At 41.8% G+C, this 20,111-nt stretch overlaps 1 protein-coding gene across 2 annotated transcripts in view; it reads left to right on the top strand.

Annotated features, from left to right (window-relative positions):
• Chn2 (chimerin 2) overlaps positions 1–20,111 on the top strand; it is a 296,829-nt gene that overhangs the window by 150,438 nt on the left and 126,280 nt on the right. For both annotated transcript variants that reach the window (XM_078039919.1, XM_005319154.4), the window contains one exon: positions 7,544–7,599. In XM_078039919.1, coding sequence (XP_077896045.1) covers positions 7,544–7,599 — 56 coding nt within the window. The remainder of the gene's footprint in view (positions 1–7,543; positions 7,600–20,111) is intronic.

Here is a 20,111-nt window from a genome sequence, read left to right as displayed (position 1 = left end):
CTAGGAACTGATGGGTCTGGCTAGATATTGGCACTGCCCAGGCCATGAGCTTTTACAGGACTTCCACAGGAATAAGTTGATTCTGTTCCCAGGGGAAGAGAAGGGGTTAAGTTTTCTTACTGAAGAAAAAATAAAATATTGTATTTCTAAATCTACTTTAGCTGTCTTGGGAATCTTGGGCTCTCCTCCACCTCCACATTTCTCAGTGACCACCACCACTGCCAAACCGCTTTCTCCAGTACTAAGTATTCTCTCCTGAGTGGTAGAGGGCCCAAGGCTAGGGAGTGCCTGGAATATATTTGGAACATTGCTGTAGAAGCAAATTCCATCATATCACCTCTTTGCTCATAGAACCACCTAGAAAGTGACATTCATTTTTGCATTTCGCTGTGAAATGTGTTTGTCGCACAAAGAAAATCCAAGAAGTGACATTTTGGGGTTATGTGACATGTTTCAGTTATATTAAACATGCCTTGGAGAATTTTTTTTCACAGATATTTATTCTAGTATAGCTAATCCTGAAAATAATGGGCAGGCTCTCATCTGAAGGGTAAGATAGAAAATTGGGCTCTGTTTTTTTTATTTGGTTTTCATTGCAGTTGGTTACCCTCTCATTATCTGTTATAGACAGACACATAACCCAGATGGAAAATAGGATTCTGTACCTATTTGCCAACTTTGTTGCTTGAAACAGCATAGAGCAGATCTTACAGGTTCTCAGACCTTCTGACTAAGAAATAAGCAATAAACTAATAATGTCTGCTACGGAGGGATCCTGGCTTTAGGGGGTTGCTTAGGGGTCTTCTCACTTCCTCTTCCAAGTCACCCCTGTCTGGTTCTGTTTTTGACTGAGCATTTGGTGAACTATTGCATTTCTCTTTGCTAAGGCTCAGGGCTTCCTAGAGGACACCTGTTCTGAGTATAGTGAAGCTTTCTGAGGATAGGGTCTTTGTTCTGTTCCCTGCAGTATCCTCAGTGCCTAGAAGAGTGCTGGGACGTAGGCTATTGACATGGGAGAGACACTGTCCAGTGATGATCCAATGCATCCCTCATTTCTGTTATTGGCATCTCAGTCTCCCCTCCCTCGGGGTCCTTCCCCCCATTCAGTTTGTGGTCAAGTCCTTCTACCCTCCTGGGCAGTCAACCCCTCTCATTCCCTCCAGTGTTACTTGAACTCACGCTTTCACGATCTCCCTTGTGTACAGGAGAAGTACTGCTCTCTCTCTATTCCCCGTCGCTGGTTTTCCCCCTGATCAGTTCCTCCTTCAGTGAGGCAAAGGGCACTGGTCCCCTGCCCCTGGACATGCATTCGAATCTCCTGAGGAGATTGAAAAAGAACAGAAATCAAGATCCTTGCCAGACTCGCAGAGTGTGCATCTCCAGGGATGGAGTCTGGGAACCTGTATTTCATGATGGCTTCTTGGAGATCCTAATGCAAGCAGCCCCAGGTGGGCCTGTCCGGCTGTAGGGAACTACCAGCTGAGGCAGAGAAATATAGACTTTGAGTTCCGGAAAACCAGGATTTGTATCTCGATTTTTGACTTAATCCCATTATTTGTGTGATCTTGAGTGTCTTCAAAGTGGGCAGCACCTCCACCACTGTATCAGTGAGGGAGAATAGTTATGTGGTAGCTTCTGGGGATGACTCAAGAGAAGATGCACATAAGGTGTCTGGCACATAGTAGGTGCCCAGAGAAATGGCAGTTCCTAATCTTGCAAATGGCTCTATCTTTACTGTTATCCTAAAACAGATTAGTGATGTCACCTTCCTGCTAAAAACATGTCTCTGCCTCCTCCTGCAGATAGAGAGCACTGAGCTCCTTAACATAGTGTCCCTAGGCCAGCTCCACAGGGCCTTCTGCACACTGTACACCAGGCACAACTGCCACACTGGCCTCTGAATGACCAACTGGCACATCGTTTTCCTCCCCTGCTGATGCTCTTCCCCTGCTCCATAACCCTCTTTCTCTTTTACCTGCAAAGCCCCACTAATCCTCCAGGGGAGCCCCGTCCCTCTCCACTCAGGAAGCCAGCCCCTGAGCAAACAGAACGGCTTCCTCCTTTATTCCTCATTAAAGCTCAGGTCCCACCTTGATTTTGCTTCTCTAAGCACATCCCCCTCCTTGGGTCAGGCTCCTCGAAGGCACAGGCTGTAATCCATGGGCTATTAGAGTCCATTTCTTCACCAAATATTCATTAAGCACCTGCTCTATGCCCAGCACTTTCATGGACACTGAGGATACTCAGTGGACAGAAGAAGAGTCTCTGCCCTCAGAGGGCTTCATTATACTCAGGGGAGGTAGTGTATGAACTAGAGAAGTAAAATATTTATATTTTATCTGTTAATGGTGCTAATGGTGATGAGCTCTGAGAAACACCGAGAAGCATAAGGGAGCAGAGTGATGGGTGGAATTTTCTATAGACAAGTCACGGAAGCCCTGGAAGCTGAGATTTAAGTAGAGACCTGAATGAAAGCAGTGAATGAGCCTTGTGAGGATCTTGAGAAATAGCAACTCAGTCCAAGGGACAGCAAGAGCAAAGGCCCAGAGGCACAGGCACAATAAACCAAGGCCTGGTATCAAAAGGTTACATCTAGCCCAATGCCCTGGGACAAAGGTTTAACCTCTCCGTTCTTATTTCCTTGTCTGAGAAATGAAAATGGTAATGATAGGAAGTTGGTTTTCTGTGGGAGAGAGAGAGAAAGAGAGAACTCAATAAAATATTGCTCCTGTCACATGGCAGGTACTTAGTATGCTGTCTCTTCTCTTCTCCTGCCTCTCCATTCATCCTCAGAGTCTCCACATAATGCTGACTGTGGTGTCTGGCATATAGCAGATGCTCACATATTTGCTGTTATGAATTGCAAAGGAGTGTTGAGCTAAAACTGCTTCTCTCTTAAAACTAGTATGCATCTTGGCCTCCTCCTTAAAAACGGAGTTCACTGCTAGGCGCACGCCTATGTCCTAGCAGCCCAGGAGGCTAAGGCTGGAGGATCACAAATTCAAAGCCAACCTCTGCAACTTAGACCCTGTTTCAAAATTTAAAAAAATTAAATAGGGCTAGAGATGTGGCTCAGTGGTTCAGTGCCCCTGGTTTCCATCCCGGTTACCAAAAGAAAGGGAGAGAAGGGTGGGTGAGTCTCGCTGAATGTGGATTCTGCAGTCCACCTGGAGCCCAAACTCTGGGATTCTGGGAGATGGCCCCTGGGCTCCCATTAGACTGATGAACAGCAGCAGCCTACGCAGGAGCAGCTGGGCAGTGCTGACCCTGACTCAGGAGGGATAAAGGACTCCAGGCAGCCACTTCTCTCTGTCATTGGTCAGCTTGTCCTAGGTCAGCTTCCTCCTCCACCAGCAGGCTTCTCTGACCCTGCCTCCAGCAGCCTCTCCGCCTTGTTTTGAGTAAGAAATACATACGTGTGGCTCAAAAGTCAAACAGTAGAACAATATGGACATTGGGGAATCTTCCTTCCATTTCTGCCTTTTTTTCTTTTCATCCCCTGATGGTAATTGCTTTTTATTACCTTGTTCCTCCCAGAGCCTATTTATGCAGATTACAAGCAAAAATGAATACAAACCTATTATTTTACTCCCTTTCTTGAATGTATATATATAATACCTGAAGGTCGGGGTGGGTTTGTGTGTGTGTGCATGCCTGTAGGTATAGGTATACAATCATCCCTTGGTGTCCATGCAGGATAGGTTCCTGGACACCCTGCAGGTACCCAAATCCTCAGGTACTCCAGTCCCTCACAACAAGTGGCATCCGTATTTGCGTTTAACGAACAAAATCCTCTTTTACGTTTGAAATCATTTCTTGATTACTTATAATACTTCATATGATGTCAATTCTGTGTAAACAATTGTGACACTGTTTTGTTTAGGAGATAATGACAAGAAAAAAAATCATACATACTCAGTACAGATGCATTTTTTTCCCAAAATATTTTCAATCAGTGGTTAGTTGAATCCTCATACGTGGAACACATGGATTCAGAGAACCAGCTGTATACCTTTACCTTGACATTTTCACTTACATAGAACATCCTGAATATCACCCAGGTCAGCGTATCAAGAGTCTCCCCAATCCTTACTACCCCGGTACAGCATCCAGTGAGAGATACACCATCGCTCACTTAAGTATTCCATTCTGAGGGGCCTTGGTGACCAGAGCCTTGAACAGGTGGTATCATGCCAGCTCTGTATATACTGCCCTATTCCATAAGACTATTTTCTAATTTCTGAATCTCCCTCCAAAGCTGGTAGGATTCTTAAAAATAGAGCGTATGGTTTTCTTTTTAATTATATTCAAAGCACTTCAAAAAATACTGAAGGTACTAAACCAAGCACAAATAAACATGATCCCTTTCCTCATTTCAGGACTTACGACATGGAAGGAGAAACAGAATTTTTTTTTCAAATCACACCAACAAGTGATGAAATAAGTGACATAGAGAAAAATACAGGAAATTATAAGAGCACAGAATAGGGAGATAGTTTTGGATCTGGGGTGAGGGGTGTCAAGAGGGACTCCTTCACAAAGATGATTTTTGAACTTAAGTCGTGATGAAGAGGGACAGATAACTAAAGGTAGAAAGGGAGGAAAAGAGAATGCTGTAGACAAAAAGTATAATGCATACAAAGGATCTGAGGTTGGTGCATGTGCGTTTAGGAATGGAAAGGACACTAAATGTGGCTGAGCAGAGAGCATGATACATGGTGAGATTGTAGAAGTGGTCAGAGGCAAGACCACTTGTGGGAGATTTTGGTCATGTCCAAGAGCAATGGGATGTCATAAAGCTTTTGAGCAGGGAGGGCCATGATTTGATGGACATTGTCCAATAGTTATTCTGGCCATCAGGGAGAGAGCAGGCTGGAGGGAGTTAGAGTCTAGATCCTGGAATAGGGTGTAGGAGATATTGATGGACACAAGTGAACAGAGCTGAGACACTTTGACAAAGCATATTGACCATTTGTCATTGGTAAAAAACAGGCTACATAAAGTGCCATGGATGGTTTTGAGGATGCTGGTGGAGAAATCACATGGATGGTGGTGCCTTTGCTAATGCCAGGATTTTGGAAGAGACCTAGATTTCAAGGGAAATATCCTGAGTACAATGTTTGATGAGTTGAACTTGAGATCCTTTTTGCTTTCTTTTAAAAAATTGTTATGTCTTATTCATGCATTATATTTATACATAAAAGTGTGGTTCAATGTGATATATGCAAACATGCACATAACAGATTTCATGCCATTTCAGTCCCCAGTACCTCCCCGTCCCCCTGACGCCTTTCCTCTATTCTACTGATTACCCTTCTATTTATTTTTTAATTGGTGCATTATAATCATATAAAAAGTGGGATTCATTGTGTTATATTCTTTTTATTTTTTGAATAAATACTTTTTGAGATCCTTTTAAGAAACGCAAGAGGAATCTCTAAGAGAGGCTCCGTATTCAGCTTGGCACTTAGAGGAGTGTTCTGAGCAAACAGGGGAGCCTTTTGCATGTAGGTGAAAAGTGAAATGTAGATGTAGAGGAGATTCCTTGGACAGAGGAAAGAGAATAAAACCTGAAGAGGGTCTGAGAGAGACTTTGGGGATCTCCCTTGATAATGGGTTAGCAGAAGAGGAATCAGCCACAGGTATCAGAGAGGAAAAAAACAGAAGAGGAAAACCGTCCAGGCTATGCTGTAGAAGCCAACAGAAATCACAGCACAGCTGAATAATTAGTGCCCACAGGTTGATGATCTCATGTGCAAAACAGTACCCGGTCCCATTGCCATAGAGTGGTCTACTTGGACCTGTGGGCTTTTTTTTTTTTTTTTTTTAGACTGGGAAGAGCATGGCATCAGTGTCTGGCAAGAGCCTTTGTACTGAATTTTATTTTTTTTATTTGTTTTAATTAGTTACACATGACAGTACAATGATCTTGACATATCATACATTTGAATCAGATAGGGGAGATAGGTGTTTAGAGGCCACCTTTTTATTTGTCTGTCATTTTTGGTGACCTTCTCAAAAGGCTGTGTTGAACTCTGCTTTCCTTTCAGATGTGGGTACAATTGTCCTTCTATGTCATGTGCACCATCATTAGTTTGGACAATCTACACTTAGAAATGGACACATTACAACATCCATAAGAGCGTTAGATTGTTTCTCTTCTGTGCTAAGGCTGGGTTGTCTGCACTTAATTAGGTAATAAAACAAAACTACTCCATGTTCAGCTGAAGGCATCAGGGAGCCATAATACAAAATATACCCTAGCATTTTTTAAAAAATTTTTTAGACATTGATGGACCTTTATTTTGTTCACTTTTTTATATGCAGTGTGAGAATCAAACCCTGTGCCTTACACATGCTAGGCAAGTGCTCTACCACTGAGCCACAACCCCAGCTCCCAGTCTAGAATTTTATACCTATATTCATATGACTGTCTGCCCTTCAATTAAAAAAAATTTAGGCCTAAGAATAAATCAGGCATTTGTGCCTTATCCCAGTTTTTACAAAGGCTTTCCATGATCTAGTTTTTAACTTTTCAAGGATTCATTCTATAAAATTAATTCTTGCCTCTTCCAGTTTCTGAAGATAAGATCATCATGGTGGTTTTCAACCTCAGATTTCATGGAACTAGAATCAAAGGTACCAGCTTTGATAGGGTAGCTTTTCTCTCAAGGAGAAGTGATCAGGATTGAAGACGTAGCGCAGTGGTAGAGCACTTGTCTAGCATCTGCAAGGCCCTGAGCTCCAGCCCCAGCACCATAGAAATAGAAAGAAACAAAGAAGAATAGAACACGAACTGATCAGCAGGAAAACCATTCATTGTAGTCTGAAAAAAATCACAAGTAATAGATAAGTTGTATTATATATAATTACTGGCTTTTCTCCATGCCCAAGCCTGAAAGTTTGTCATTGAAGCAGGTTAGAAAAGAGTTACTACTATTTAAGGTTTGAAAGGGCCCAGGGAAGAGGGGTGCTGGTAGAAAGGAGGTGGTTGGATGGCTGAGAATCCTTGGTGGTAGGCAGACACAAAGGTAGGGACAGGAGGATGACTTGGTGCCTCTTATTCACTCGGAACCAGTCGTCTTTGCACATAACTGTAACATTTCAGAAAATGGCATTCCTAATGCCAGTTCTTTCCCTGCAGTGTCAAGAGGCATTGGCATTTACATTCAGGAATCCTATTACATGATGTTACTACTCAAGTACTCACAAGTAGAATTTCATCTCTAAAATAGTCAAAAGAATTTTAGCTGAATCTAGCCTTCCAAGAAAGCCATAAAATGAACAATGCCAGTAACAATTATGAAATTAAATTGGCCTTATAAGAATAAAAAAAATCAATTTTGCCAGTTTACATTCATAGTGACTCATTTCCATATAAATGACCTGATTTTATCCAGTCTAAAAAATGTGTCTGTAACCTTTTTTTTTATATATAGATTTACAGTTCTGGAGAAGAACTAGGTAGAAATATTTGAAGGCATGTTGGTATGTGTTGCTGATTTCTAATCACAATTATCTTTCTTTTCCCTTTTTTTGGCAGTGTATCAGTTACAGCAAGAGGCGCCTCGTCCCAAGAGGATCATTTGTCCTCGGGAGGTCAGTGCACGGCTATTTCCAATACACCTTGTTAAATATGATGAATTGTCAGCACTGAGTTAGTACTGGAGGGATTTCAGGTTTCCTGGGAGTTGATTTCTATTAATGTTTGTTAGCGTGTCACCAAATTTAACATCTTCACAATCTATATTTTGAAATCAGACGTTATTTTAAAAGTACTTACAAACTCATTTAAATCAGAAGTCGCACATTTTTAACCATGGCAGAGGTAAATCAAGCATCCTTTGTAAATCCCTCAGAATGTATATTCTGTTTTTTTTATTATTATTATTACTATAGTTTGGATTTCTTAGCACTTTTTAAATGTTGAAATGTTTCCAGCAGAGCACATACAAAAAATAAGAAATATTTGGGTTCTCTGGGCACCCATATCTAGCAAGTTTTATTATTTGTCATACTTAGTTGACATTTTTAAAATGATAAAGCCTTACATGAAAAGGGGCCATATTTTTAATCTTGGTGATTGCTTAAAAAATATATGGACTCTATTTAAAAACAAGAGAATTAAAATAAATTTTAAAAAAGATGTTAATATATTATTTCTAAGTGTTCATAATCAAAAGGGGTAACAGTGTTAAGAAAACGTTCTGGACTCATCAACAGCCTGAGTGGCTCACAGAAGTTTCCAAAGTTTTCCTTCACTAGTTAGTTGCCTAATCACCTGAAGTACCAGGAGTGAGGCTGAAAGGCAGGACTGAGGCTCTATTTCCTATTTTTTTCTATTATTTTTTTCTAATATTTCCTATTTTTTTCTATTTCCTGACCAGTTTCTTCAATAGCCAAACTAATATCCTTCAAACTAAAAGCCCACGGGCCCTTGTTCAGTTTCATTATTCCTTTGATTAAGTATAAAGTTGCAGAGAGCCTTTAAAGTACCCTGTGTGCCCTGTCAGGGGGGAAGATTCCAGTTCAACACTCCTGAGACTCATCTTTGAACTTCAGTACTCTCCAGGTCTGGTTTTGAACCTGTTTCAAAGATCTGCGTACATCCTATCATTATCTGAAGAGTGGACATCACTCTTCAATATATTTTTCTACACAAAATTTTACTTCTTGTAGAAGGGCAATGAAATTCATCAAGTAAACCTGATTTTAGTGCAGGGTAGACTGGAGTTTCTCATCCCAGGAATTGTACTAGAGAGGAGAAAATTATGAAAAAAAAATCCAGGATGAGTTCCAATGTATTTGGTATTTGGTAGTCTGACCTTGCCCTGTCACTAACTGTGCAGTCTATTGTCCTTTGAATATTTGATAATAGTCAAATACAGGGAAAATAAGATAAATATCAATCTTCGTATGAAATGTGCTAAGTCAGTGTGTTTTCAATGAAAATTGTGAATGAGTGAGTCCCTAAGCTCTCCTCCAGTACTGCTCTTAGTGTTTCTCCATCAGAAAAATTACAATCACATGCCGGGATAAAGGGAGTTTAGGTGTCTGAGGGAAAGAATATTAGTAAAATTCAAACATAACTGAGAACTCTGTCTAGGGGCATGAACAAAAATTCCCTGGGGAAGGCTGGGCACCAATGCTTGAGACCCTGGGCTTGTCAACAGTCACCCATTGGTTCATAGCATATGTTCTGGAAATGGATATAGAGAACCTGGTTCATTTCAGCTTTGGTCTAGGTGTTGGAAATACAGCCAAGAACTTGGCTTTTGGCATTTTTAGTGTCATAATAAAAGAGAACAGAATCACGATGTAACTCAGCACATTTTTAAAGTCTTGCATTGTGTGTGTGCATGTGTGTGTGTGTGAGAGAGAGAGGACTTTGTGGCCATGTCACTTTGCCTTTGAGTCAGGTGGAACATCAGTAGAGGAGACGGGCACATTCAGATTATCTTCAGAGCCACTCTTCCTAGGCTTCAAGTTTTACAAGTTTTCAGTGACAGTTTTACCTCCAAATACATCTCGAGTGTGCCTGCTCTCCTCCAGGTCCAGGAAGCCATATTCATTTCTTCCCTGAGTTGGTGCAGGTCGGCAACCTCCGGTGTGGTCTTTCAGCTTTGACTCTTGGCACCCTGACTTCAGCCAACACCCGCACACTCTCTCACACACTCACACACACTCACACATACACACACACACACACTCACACATTCATCAACAGGAGCCCAAGTCATCTCGGTTACACATAAATAACACCCCTCAGCTGTTCTTCATGACTCTTAGCAGAAAGGCAAACTTCCCGGCTGTGCCTCTGAGCCACACTGTGCACAGCCACCACGTCTCTACTGAATGGCCGACACCACAATGCTGTCATTAAAGGATATGGTATGCGTGTGGCCTGTCTTTCCTTCTCATCTGTCTTTTAAACAAATCTTTCCACCTTTCTCAATTCAACTCCTTCATCAGGGATACCTGACTGATGCTTTGTCCGTGGTAGCTGTCCTCTAGAAATTCCATGTCCCATCTCTGACACAAACCCTCTTGTAAAATGGGTACTCGTCAGCTTGACTTCTTTGGAGGCAGCCTGGGGCCCAGCCAGCCAGCCAGGTGTCAGGCAAGGAAGGGTCAAGTGAGCTAGAGGAACAGGTGCAGCTGGGATGAGCTCCAGCCGAAGCAGCCACATGCACTTTGTCCTCCAGCATAATGTGAACTGCAGGTAATTCCTGTCCCAACCACTGGGCCTCCCAGGGGTTGGCCTCCGGGGAGCAGAGGCACTGTTTCCTGTTGGATGCTGGGAAACTGTGGCTCCTGCTGGCGACGGGGTTGAGTCAGAGTCTCTGCCTGTACACAGCTGGCTGCTCAGGGACGTGCCTAATGAAGACAGAAAGCCTCCCCATTAGAGCATGTGGCCAGAGAGAGTGAAGCTTTATTAACGCATTTACATAAAGCCCTGAAGGCTATTTTGTTTGAACAATGAATATGGCTTTTTGATGTGTATTTTTCTAGTTCATCTGCCCTCTTAGCTACAGCTAGTGAAGAGTCCACGTCCTTTTATACACAGCTCTCTGCCCTCCTCCAGAGTCACCAGCCCATCTCCTCGCTGCCACCTCTTCCCTGGTCCTGGCTGGGCTGTTGCAGTATCCCCCATTCTCTGTTGTCTCTGTGGTGACCTCCCTGGTCTGTAGGTCTCTCTCAGGGGAGGATCTTCCAGTTCACAAGATAAATGAGTGCCCAGTGAAGCCCGCAGTTGCAGAGTAGGAAACAGTGTCATTCCAGGGTAAAGCTGCAGGCCAACCGCCTTGGTGACTGATTGTCAGCATAGGTACCACCTCCCCGGGGACTCCAGTGCGGAGCAAGGTGAGAGGAGTGTACAGGCAGATTCCACAGGCAAACCCCAGCAGCCAGCAGGCCCAAGAGGGCAGGGAGCTCAGCTGCAGCGTCAACTTGGACTTGTCTTGACTTCTCGCTCTACCGCTTTCTAGCTATTTGACTCAGAGCCAACCACTGACTCTCCCAGCTAGATGAAAGCTGAAGCCAAAGGTAAATATCTGGTTTTCTGGATTGCTGTAAATATTTCAAGTGTCTACTGTGGTTCTTGGCCCATAATAGGTACTGAGTTAATGTACAAGATTCAGGGCTGATTCCGAAACCCCTGGAGAGCAGGCTCTGAGATAGTCCCTGGGGACAGTGGGATCCAGGACAGTATTCCCTGAATGGAAGGACAAAATGGCAGTAAATTCACAACAGCTAAGCTATGGAACCAGCCAGTGCATTCAGCAGATGAATGAATGAAGAAAGTGGCACATCTAGGCAATGGAATATCACTCTCCATAAAGAAGAATGAAATTATGCTATTTACTGATAAATGGATGGAACTAGAGACTATCATGCTAAGTAAAATAAGCCAGTCCTCAAAAAACAAAGGCTGAATATTCTCTCTGATAGCAGACGCTAGCACACAATAAGGGGGGCAGGGAGGGAAGTTCATTACATTAGACAAAGGGGAATGAAGGGAAGGAGGGGGAATGGGAAAGACAGTGGAATGAATCGGACGTGACTTTCCTACATTCATGTATGAACACATGACCAGCTAACTCCACATCACGCACAACCACAGAATGGGAAGTGTACTCCAGGTATGAATGATATGTTGAAATGCATTCTACTGTCATGTACATCTAAAAAGAACACAAACAATGCCAATGGAGAGAACTAAGCAAGATGCCTGGGCCAGGAATTAAGCCACCAAGAGGAAAGATCCTGAGGCTGAGGGACAGGAGGTACAGGCAGCTGGACAGTGGGCCTGGCATCAGCTAAGCCGGGCAGGGTCAGCCACTGGAATAGCAGTTCGCTGCTTCCTTGAGGTTTTCATTGTGCATCCACAATGATGAATATTAATTGAGCTGCTGCAGCACCTGGCACTTTGCAAGCACTTCCTGGATGCTCTTTGCCAAGAGATTCAAGACGTCTTCCAGGATGCAAAATTCTCACTTGCCCTTTCGGTCAATTATCCATCAGTCACTTCATAAGCATTTATTAATTACCAAATGTGTGCCTGAGTGGTCTGCCAGGAACTGTGCAGAAGAAAACCGACTCCCAAATTTGTTTCTCTAGCTAAGACCTCCCCGTGGGCTGCAGCCACCTCTGTGCATCTGTCTGCTTGACCTCTGCAGGTAGATGCCTCACAGGCCATCATGGGCCTAGCATTCAAAAGAAACCTGGCCACTCCATTCAGTGGCACCCAACATCGGAAGCCTGGACTCCCCTCAGTCCTTTCTCTTCTCTAAGTGACAGTTTTACATCCACATTTATCTCACATGTACCCACTTGCCTTCAGCTCCATGACTGTCACGGAGCTCCATGTCATCACTTCTTGCCTGGATTGATTGGCACTTTCCCTGCAGCCAACATTAATTACACACACACACACACACACACACACACACATACACACCCACACACACGCCATTTATCAGGAACCAAAATCATCTTTGTTACATACTTCAGTAGCTCCTCATTAATCTTAGAAGAAAGCAAAATTTCTTGCTATGCCTACAAGCCACATTGTGCCTTCTGCCTTCTGCCGTAGTCAGCAGTTTATCTCATTCTTCTCAGATTGCAGTGCCTTTTAGCCCTACTAGCCTCTATTCCTGTTTATCACCCAAACCACAATGTTGCAACCATAGGGCCTTTGCACTGCCTCTTGCCTAGAATTCTTGTCTCAGGTTCTTTGCATCTTCAGGTTTCAGATTAAATGTCAGCCAATAATAAAGACACTTCCTAAACCCCATGAAAATAACTAGATGTCCAATTCATTCTACTGTTTTTCTTATTCCCATTTCCCCTCCCTTCCCTTCATTCTCCTTTATCTAATGTAATGAACTTCTCTGTTCTTCCCTCCTTGCCCTCCTTATTGTGCGCTAGTTAACTCCCTAACTCTTAGATATTCTCTGTCATTTTGCTTATAGAACAATAATCCTTTCCTGTCCACAAGGGATATGTTCCAAAACATTCTGTGGATGCCCAAAATGGTGAATAGAATTATGTTAGTATCTTTTCTAAATATACATACCTGTGATAAAATTTAGTTTGTGAATTAGGCATAGTAAGATGTTAACAATGGCAATCCATAGTAAAAATAGAACAATATTATGAACATACTATAATGCAAGTTATTCAGAACTGAAGGATTGTTTATTTCTGGAATTTTTTTATTTAATATTTTCAAGCCATAGTTGACTGTGGGTGACAAAAACTGAAGAAAGAGTCACCACAGATAAGAGGATGACTTAATAAGCCCCCAATATATTTTCTTAACATATGTATTTAATGGTTCTGTGTGTAGTTCTCTCCAGAAGAATACATGCTCTTGAGACTTCCACTGTCTTAATCATAGGTATATCTCTGGATGGAGCACAGCCAAACAATAGTGGGTGATCAGTAAATATAGAGCAAACTCAAAAGAAAAAAAAAAGAGATCGCTAACGTAAGGAATTTAGAATCCTCAAACTATTACTAATAGCAGATCAGGTTTACTCAATGCTGTTATTAGGGTAATGAGTTAGACTTTTGGCAGTTGTGAAGATACTTACTTAAACACAGACTAATATTTTTTTCCTGGAATAGTCCACGTTTCTTTTTGGCCTTCCCAAAAGGCCAAAATGTTTAAGATTTACTTGCATGAATAATTTAAAATTAAATTCCACTAGAATTACCTAAAGGATACACCAAATAAGCAGAAATTCTTTTGTGATTCTACATGGCTTTGTGTCATTTGTCTTTTTCAAAATCCCTATAGTGAATACGGTATTATAAAAAGCAATTCCCTCCCAAAAAAGAAAATAAAATTACATACTATTATTTCAAATTGTTCCCTACCTCATGCAACTTCATTCCCTTCTCTCTTGCCATAGAATAAACCCATTGGGAACTCTGTTTTTTGTTTTTTATGGAGAAGTGGATGGTGGAACTAAAATTTTCAGCATTTGTGATCAGAATCCTCTTTTTTCCTGATTGCCAGAGGTTAGACAGAGTCAGATGACAATGACAATCTTCAATTGCAATTGCACCTCTCTACCACGTTTTATCTTCCAATGAATTGTATTCATTTTTTTAAACGCCGCTTAGAATATCCCTTTCTTCTTCTTTTTTTTTTTTTGTGTGTGTGTGTGCAATTTTTCCCCCTGGTTTTGATACTCCTGAATATCCACCCATTCCATCTTTTTCACTTTTACTTGTAAAACTCTTCTTTGAAGCCTGCAACAGCATTCCACTTCTTCATTATGCTCTTGGAAGTTCTTATTAATCACACCTAGCCTTCAGTTTTGCAGCTGTAGGCGTTGATCTTGTCTCAGGCATGTCTGGGAGACGTGAACAAGCTGAATGATTTTCCAAACCATTCTCAATGTTTTAAATCAAGTTTTAAGGAAAAACTTAGGGGGATTTTCTACTGTTCCACTGTTCTCCCCTTTCTTCTTTTATTCATTGAAAATTGATGTTTTAAAATAAAGTGCATTTGGTGGAACATGAAAACTCTACTGATTCAAGACGTCCAGGCAAGAGATATCTTAAATCCTTGAGATTGATTCTAGGAGCCACAAGCAAAATCAATCTCATTACCCTTTAATTGGCTTTATAGTAGTAATCAGAAGGCTGTTTCTTCCCTGGCAAGAAATATATCTATTCTTTTCATCCTAGGCCCTCTCCACTGGTCTCTTTTCCCCCCTAAATATTGACACTACCAAGAATAAAGGGCTTTGCCGTCATTTTTTTCTCCCAGGCTTTCATCTGGATCACTAATGCACTCAGCATTTTTTCTTGATGTGGTTTTGTCCTGAACGAGTCTTGCTTTGGTTTCAGACTCACTAAGGTATAGGTGAGAAAGCCTTATAGTAAAATTAATGTTAGAAAACATTTTTTGACAAAATAATTGAAAAAAAGGTTTTTTTCCCCTAAAGACAAAACCAAATGTTAGGTGCTTTTATCTATAAAAATATACTTCCTTCTTATTGACAAGTACTTTGATCTACCAAAATTCGTAGCTGACCCCCCTCCCACTTCAAAAAAAAAATTAATTCTCTCTTTTTGGAGTACTTCGAACTTCTAAGGTAATACCAAATGTGCATCTGGAATCCATTTAGACATTTTGAAGGTGAACTCATAGGCAGTAGGAGGGCTCTGGGGGCCCAGCTGCTACCAGGTTCAGAAGCTCGAAGACAAGGGACATAGGAGCAGATCTGGAAAGACCTATCAAGGAACAGCCAGAGCATAAGTTCAGATGAAAGTGGAATGAGAAAAATGAAGGGAAGATGAAATGGTATTTGATAATAGAAAAAGTTTCCTGAGAAGATTCTTTCATCTCACAGGAGATTTTTATGTCTTAAGGTCTAACTTAAATATGTGAATTCCATTATTTATAATTACTAGAGACGGAATTCTCTAAATTCCATGGCTTTAGAGAAACAAAGAATAATTGCTAGCATCTCGTATTGCAACACATACTCTGTCATTCTTCCCTAACCTTGTCAACTGTAACCTCTTCAATGGGGACAGGGTGGGGCAATCCAAATTGGGACAGAATAGCCACAAGGAAGTTGAGTCCTTCAGAAGGCCAACCATGTGCTGCTTTGATGGTTTGGATGTCCCCTGCAAAATTCATGTTGAAATTTCATTGCCACCATACCATCATCGGAAGTGGGACTTTGAAGAGGTGATGATTGGGTCTTGGGGCGCTGCCTTTATGAGTGGGTTAATGTGTCATCAAGGGTATAGGCTGGTTATCTGGTAAAAAGAATGAGTTGGGCCCAGTTTCCTCTCGTGGTCTTACACATGCTCATTTGCCCTTCTGCCACATTATATCGCAGCATGAAGGCCCTCACCAGAGGCCAGCACCATGTTCTCGAACTTCCCAGCCTCCAAACCATAAGCCAAATAAGTTTTGATTATTGATAAACAGTCTTTAGTGTTGTGTTATAGCAGCAGAAAATGGAGGAAGACCCCATCCAAACAGAAAGCAAACATGACCCCTCTACAGCAGTTGCTCCTATAACAACCCCATAGTTTGTCTGGCCTAAGGCTCAGAGGTCAGGTGAGATTCTGGTACGGCCAGGGATTGGAGAAGAGGGGCAGGTGCATAGCACTGGTTGGGCAGGTGCATAGCACTGGTTTAACAGGTGGGATTATAAAGATGTGCTTCAGGATTTTGTTCACCTGGTTAAACTGTAACTGAAAAATAGTGCAGATAAAAGCAGGTTGCACTTTGCCCCAGGTGAGTCATGTCTCCTAAGAGAACATGGCCTATGTGGCCTAGCCGACCAAGTACTGAGAGCTTGAAAACCCGTTTCTAACCTCAGCTCTATTTTCCATCAAAAAATGTGGACAGTGCATTCTCAGAGAGTCCAGACCTAAATTTGACTACGCTAAAAGAGTATCATTGCTTGTCTGTCTGACTATTTGCTTATTGTCAGTCTTTTCCTAGTAAAAAGAGCTAATGTGTATGCAGTACTTACTGTGCTCCACGTTAACCGATTTACACATCAGCCCCTGCAGCAATCCCACGGGGACTGTTCTCCCTCTCACTGCACACTGGGGGAAAGAGACGAGCAGCCTGAGAGAGGCAAAGGCCAGATTTCAATCCAGATGGTCCACATCCAGGACACTGGCTTCTAACCTAGTGCTTCTCAAAGTGTGGTCCCAGGACCAGCTGCAAGGCTGTCACCTGGCCCACCCTGACCAGCTGAATCAGAAATACTGGCCCCCAGGCCCTGCAACCTGTGCTTTAACAAGCTCTGCGGGGATCCTGCTGCTCATTCAAGTGCAGGGAGCATTGTTCCAGCAACTATTCTCACTTCTCTCCGCTATTTCATATGCTTCCCTTTGTCCTAAGCTAAGGATATAAGAATCAAGATGATTTTTCCCTCCTAATACTGGTGGACCAGCACTGTGTGAGACTTTTCATGAATTTCAAAGTAGACTCAGGTCATCCCATAGCCTTCTTTGTTTCTTCTAGATACACTTCCTCCTAGATGTTATTTTCTGCCCTTTAAAAACATTTTCCCTCTTTTCTGTATCTTACTTTCCCATACTCTCTTATGCTGCAAACCAAATATGAATCCTTGTTTGGGTCTGGTCACGGCTTAACTTAGCTTGATCTCCTCCCTTTGCCCCCGCCCACCTGTTTTCTGCTATTGTACCATCAATGTTATGTCTGTATTCCCTTCTAACAACACTACGCAGACTTAGCTCTATTAAGATGATTCATACTCATGATCATTCATATTCAGTGTGTACTATAATGAATTCAGCTTTTTGGATGTTTTAAATAGTTAACTTATCCAATGACTATGCATGAATCATCCTTGCTAGATTTCCTCCTGCTTTGAGTGGATCATTGCATTCACAAAGATAATGATTTCATTATCGTTATGTCAGGAATACTTTGAATCCCATTTCTTTTCTCCAAAGCACTAGGTCCTTTTTCTCAGCCAATCATCTGTGTGCTTAATGAGCATCTCTCAGTCCAGGTGACAAATTTGCTAATAAAAGCCAGTCCAGAGCTGGTGCTCTTTTTGCCCTGCCTCTTGGCCTCAGTCTATCACTCCCCTGTCACCTCCAGGTGGACACTGACTGAGCCATTGGTAATCAATCACCTAATCACCTTCAGCTGTGTCCTTTAATAGATCACCCACACTTGCCATCAGCTCTAAGTACAGCATCTCTCTCTGTCTTGTTGGACAGAATAGCAAGCTTTGCTTTAGCGATGGTATCTCTTTCTTCCTCCTTATTTACATGGCCAGTGTCATCTCCCTATCTCCTATGGAAGGAAATTAAATAGCCTTGGCACAGCCCAACAAAGGCATGTTGGTTGCCAGCCAGCACCTTGTGTCCTTCTAGGTAATTACACATCGATTGTGTGATGAATTGTTCCTATATCTCCCTGGGTACTTCTACCACGTCTGTAATTACACTTCTCGGGGTGTCTCTTGGCTCTGTGGTAGTTCTCTGTTCCATGGCTTCTCAAAGATCACGCTTAACGCTGTCTCGTCAACACCTTTCAATTCAAGGATGCAGACTCTGTTGTGTTTCACTTTTCTCATTGTTTAAAAATAGAATTCAACCATTTTCTGCCCAAGTGAATGGTGATTTTTTTTTTGGTTGGCATTGCTATAAGACAGCTTAAAAAATAATAATTCTTTCCGTATAGTACAGAAAATGAAGAGGCATGCACACAAATATGTTTTGACACACCAGTGAATTAAAAGAGGTATTGGAGGTATTGGCAAACTCTGTGTTATGAGATAACTGTATGATGTTCTAAAACTGATTTTTGAGAATGGATTCTCAAAATGGATTCTTAATTTGTCTAGAGGAGACATGGGCAAACTTCAGTCTGCTGACTTTGTAATAAAGTTTTACGGGTTCCAGCAATCCTCATTTCTTTTCTATATTGTTTATGGTCGTCTTCATGCTACTATGGCACACTTGAGCTCTTGAAAGAGAGACTCTGTGGCCCTTAAAGCCTAACCTATTTACTAACTAGCCCTCTTGAGAAACAGTATGCTGATCACTAATCTTGCACCAAAAAAGTAACAATAAAGAATGAGTTACTACATATAGAGTGCTAAGAAGGTGGCCAGCATTTATATATTGGTCTTTAATTTCCACCATCTCCCAAATGCTATATAATGTTACTGAAAAAAGAAAATGTCAGATCTATAATTAAGGGAGAATTTTATTCCAAGCCTTTTTGTTGTTGTTGTTACTAGGTTTTGAACTCAGAGATGCTTAACCATCGAGCCACATCCCCAGCCCTATTTTGTATTTTATTTAAGGACAGGGTCTCTTGAGTTGCTGAGGGCCTCACTTAGTTGCTGAGGCTGGCTTTAAACTCACTATCCTCCTATCTCAGCCTCCCAAGCCCCTGAGATTATAGACATGCTCATCACACCCAGCTTATTCCAAGCCTTTTAAAGAAGCAGCTTGGCCTTTATATTTAGCACAAATAAATTGGCGGAAGAGGCCAAGATGGTCACAAGAAGCATGTGTTCTTTCATGTGATCTCTCATGGTCATCTGCTCCCTTGCCAAGAAATGGCAGCCTGCTACAAAAGGTGGCATAACCCCATAAGCAGGGAGTGGGAGGGGGTGTGTGGAATTGTTATTTGGGTAACCACACCTGAACAGGTAATCTGCACTCAATTTATTTAATTTCAAAAATTAAGCGGGTGTTACCTTCATATTAGGAGTCTACATGTCACTGAATTCTAACTAATGATTGTCATGTTGAAGTATTTAGAGGGAAACATGCTATGTCGGGAACTTCAATACATTTCTAAAAATTTGGACTGATGGGTGAAAAAGGGACAAAAAAATACATATGCCATAAAACAGTATAGGTTTTAGGTGGTGTATATATGAGTGCTTGCTGAAAAGATCTTTCCATCTCTTCATATGTCCTATCAAATGTCTGAAAATTTTCATACTAAAATATTAAGAAGAAAAAAATTCTTCATGCAAGAAGAGCAAGGGCCACGTGTACTCTGACCCAAGAACAAAAATATTCTCTTGCATGCACAGCCCTAAACAGCAGGGGAGCTTCTGGGTTTCAGAACTGCCGGAAATACCATACACCCTGCTCAGGAACCAGTAATATGGAATAGAAATTTATCAGGAAACAGAAGGTTGGAAGCAAGGACAAACATGATTAAAGCATTTTCATTCTCTTATTATTATCATAGGAGGAATTATTTTGGGGGAGTGCCTGTTTCATAAATGCTAAATTAGGTACTTAATTAAAATACTAGAGGATAGGCTTTGGGGTTTTATGACTTCCTTATGATATATAGAAATGACTGGTGAACCTGAGATCAGGGGCTGGGTTTCAAACCTGAATCTGCTGCAGGCCCTGGTGAGCTATGAGAGCAAGTGTGTTAGCCATCCAGAGCTGAAGCTCTTGCTTCTGTGATAAGGACACAAAACACGCAGCCCACCTTCCTGGGGGAAGAGTATATTATATGCAAAGCATGTGAAGGCCTTGGAGAGCTCACAGGACCAGTATCATGCCCAAGAGGAGGAACCAATCTTGGGAGGGCATATGAGAAAAAAAAA

Source organism: Ictidomys tridecemlineatus, chromosome 2 (assembly GCF_052094955.1).
Source record: "Ictidomys tridecemlineatus isolate mIctTri1 chromosome 2, mIctTri1.hap1, whole genome shotgun sequence".
NCBI lineage: Eukaryota > Metazoa > Chordata > Mammalia > Rodentia > Sciuridae > Ictidomys > Ictidomys tridecemlineatus.
Note: the sequence above shows the minus strand (reverse complement) of the source record. Positions and strands in the feature narration are given on the sequence as shown.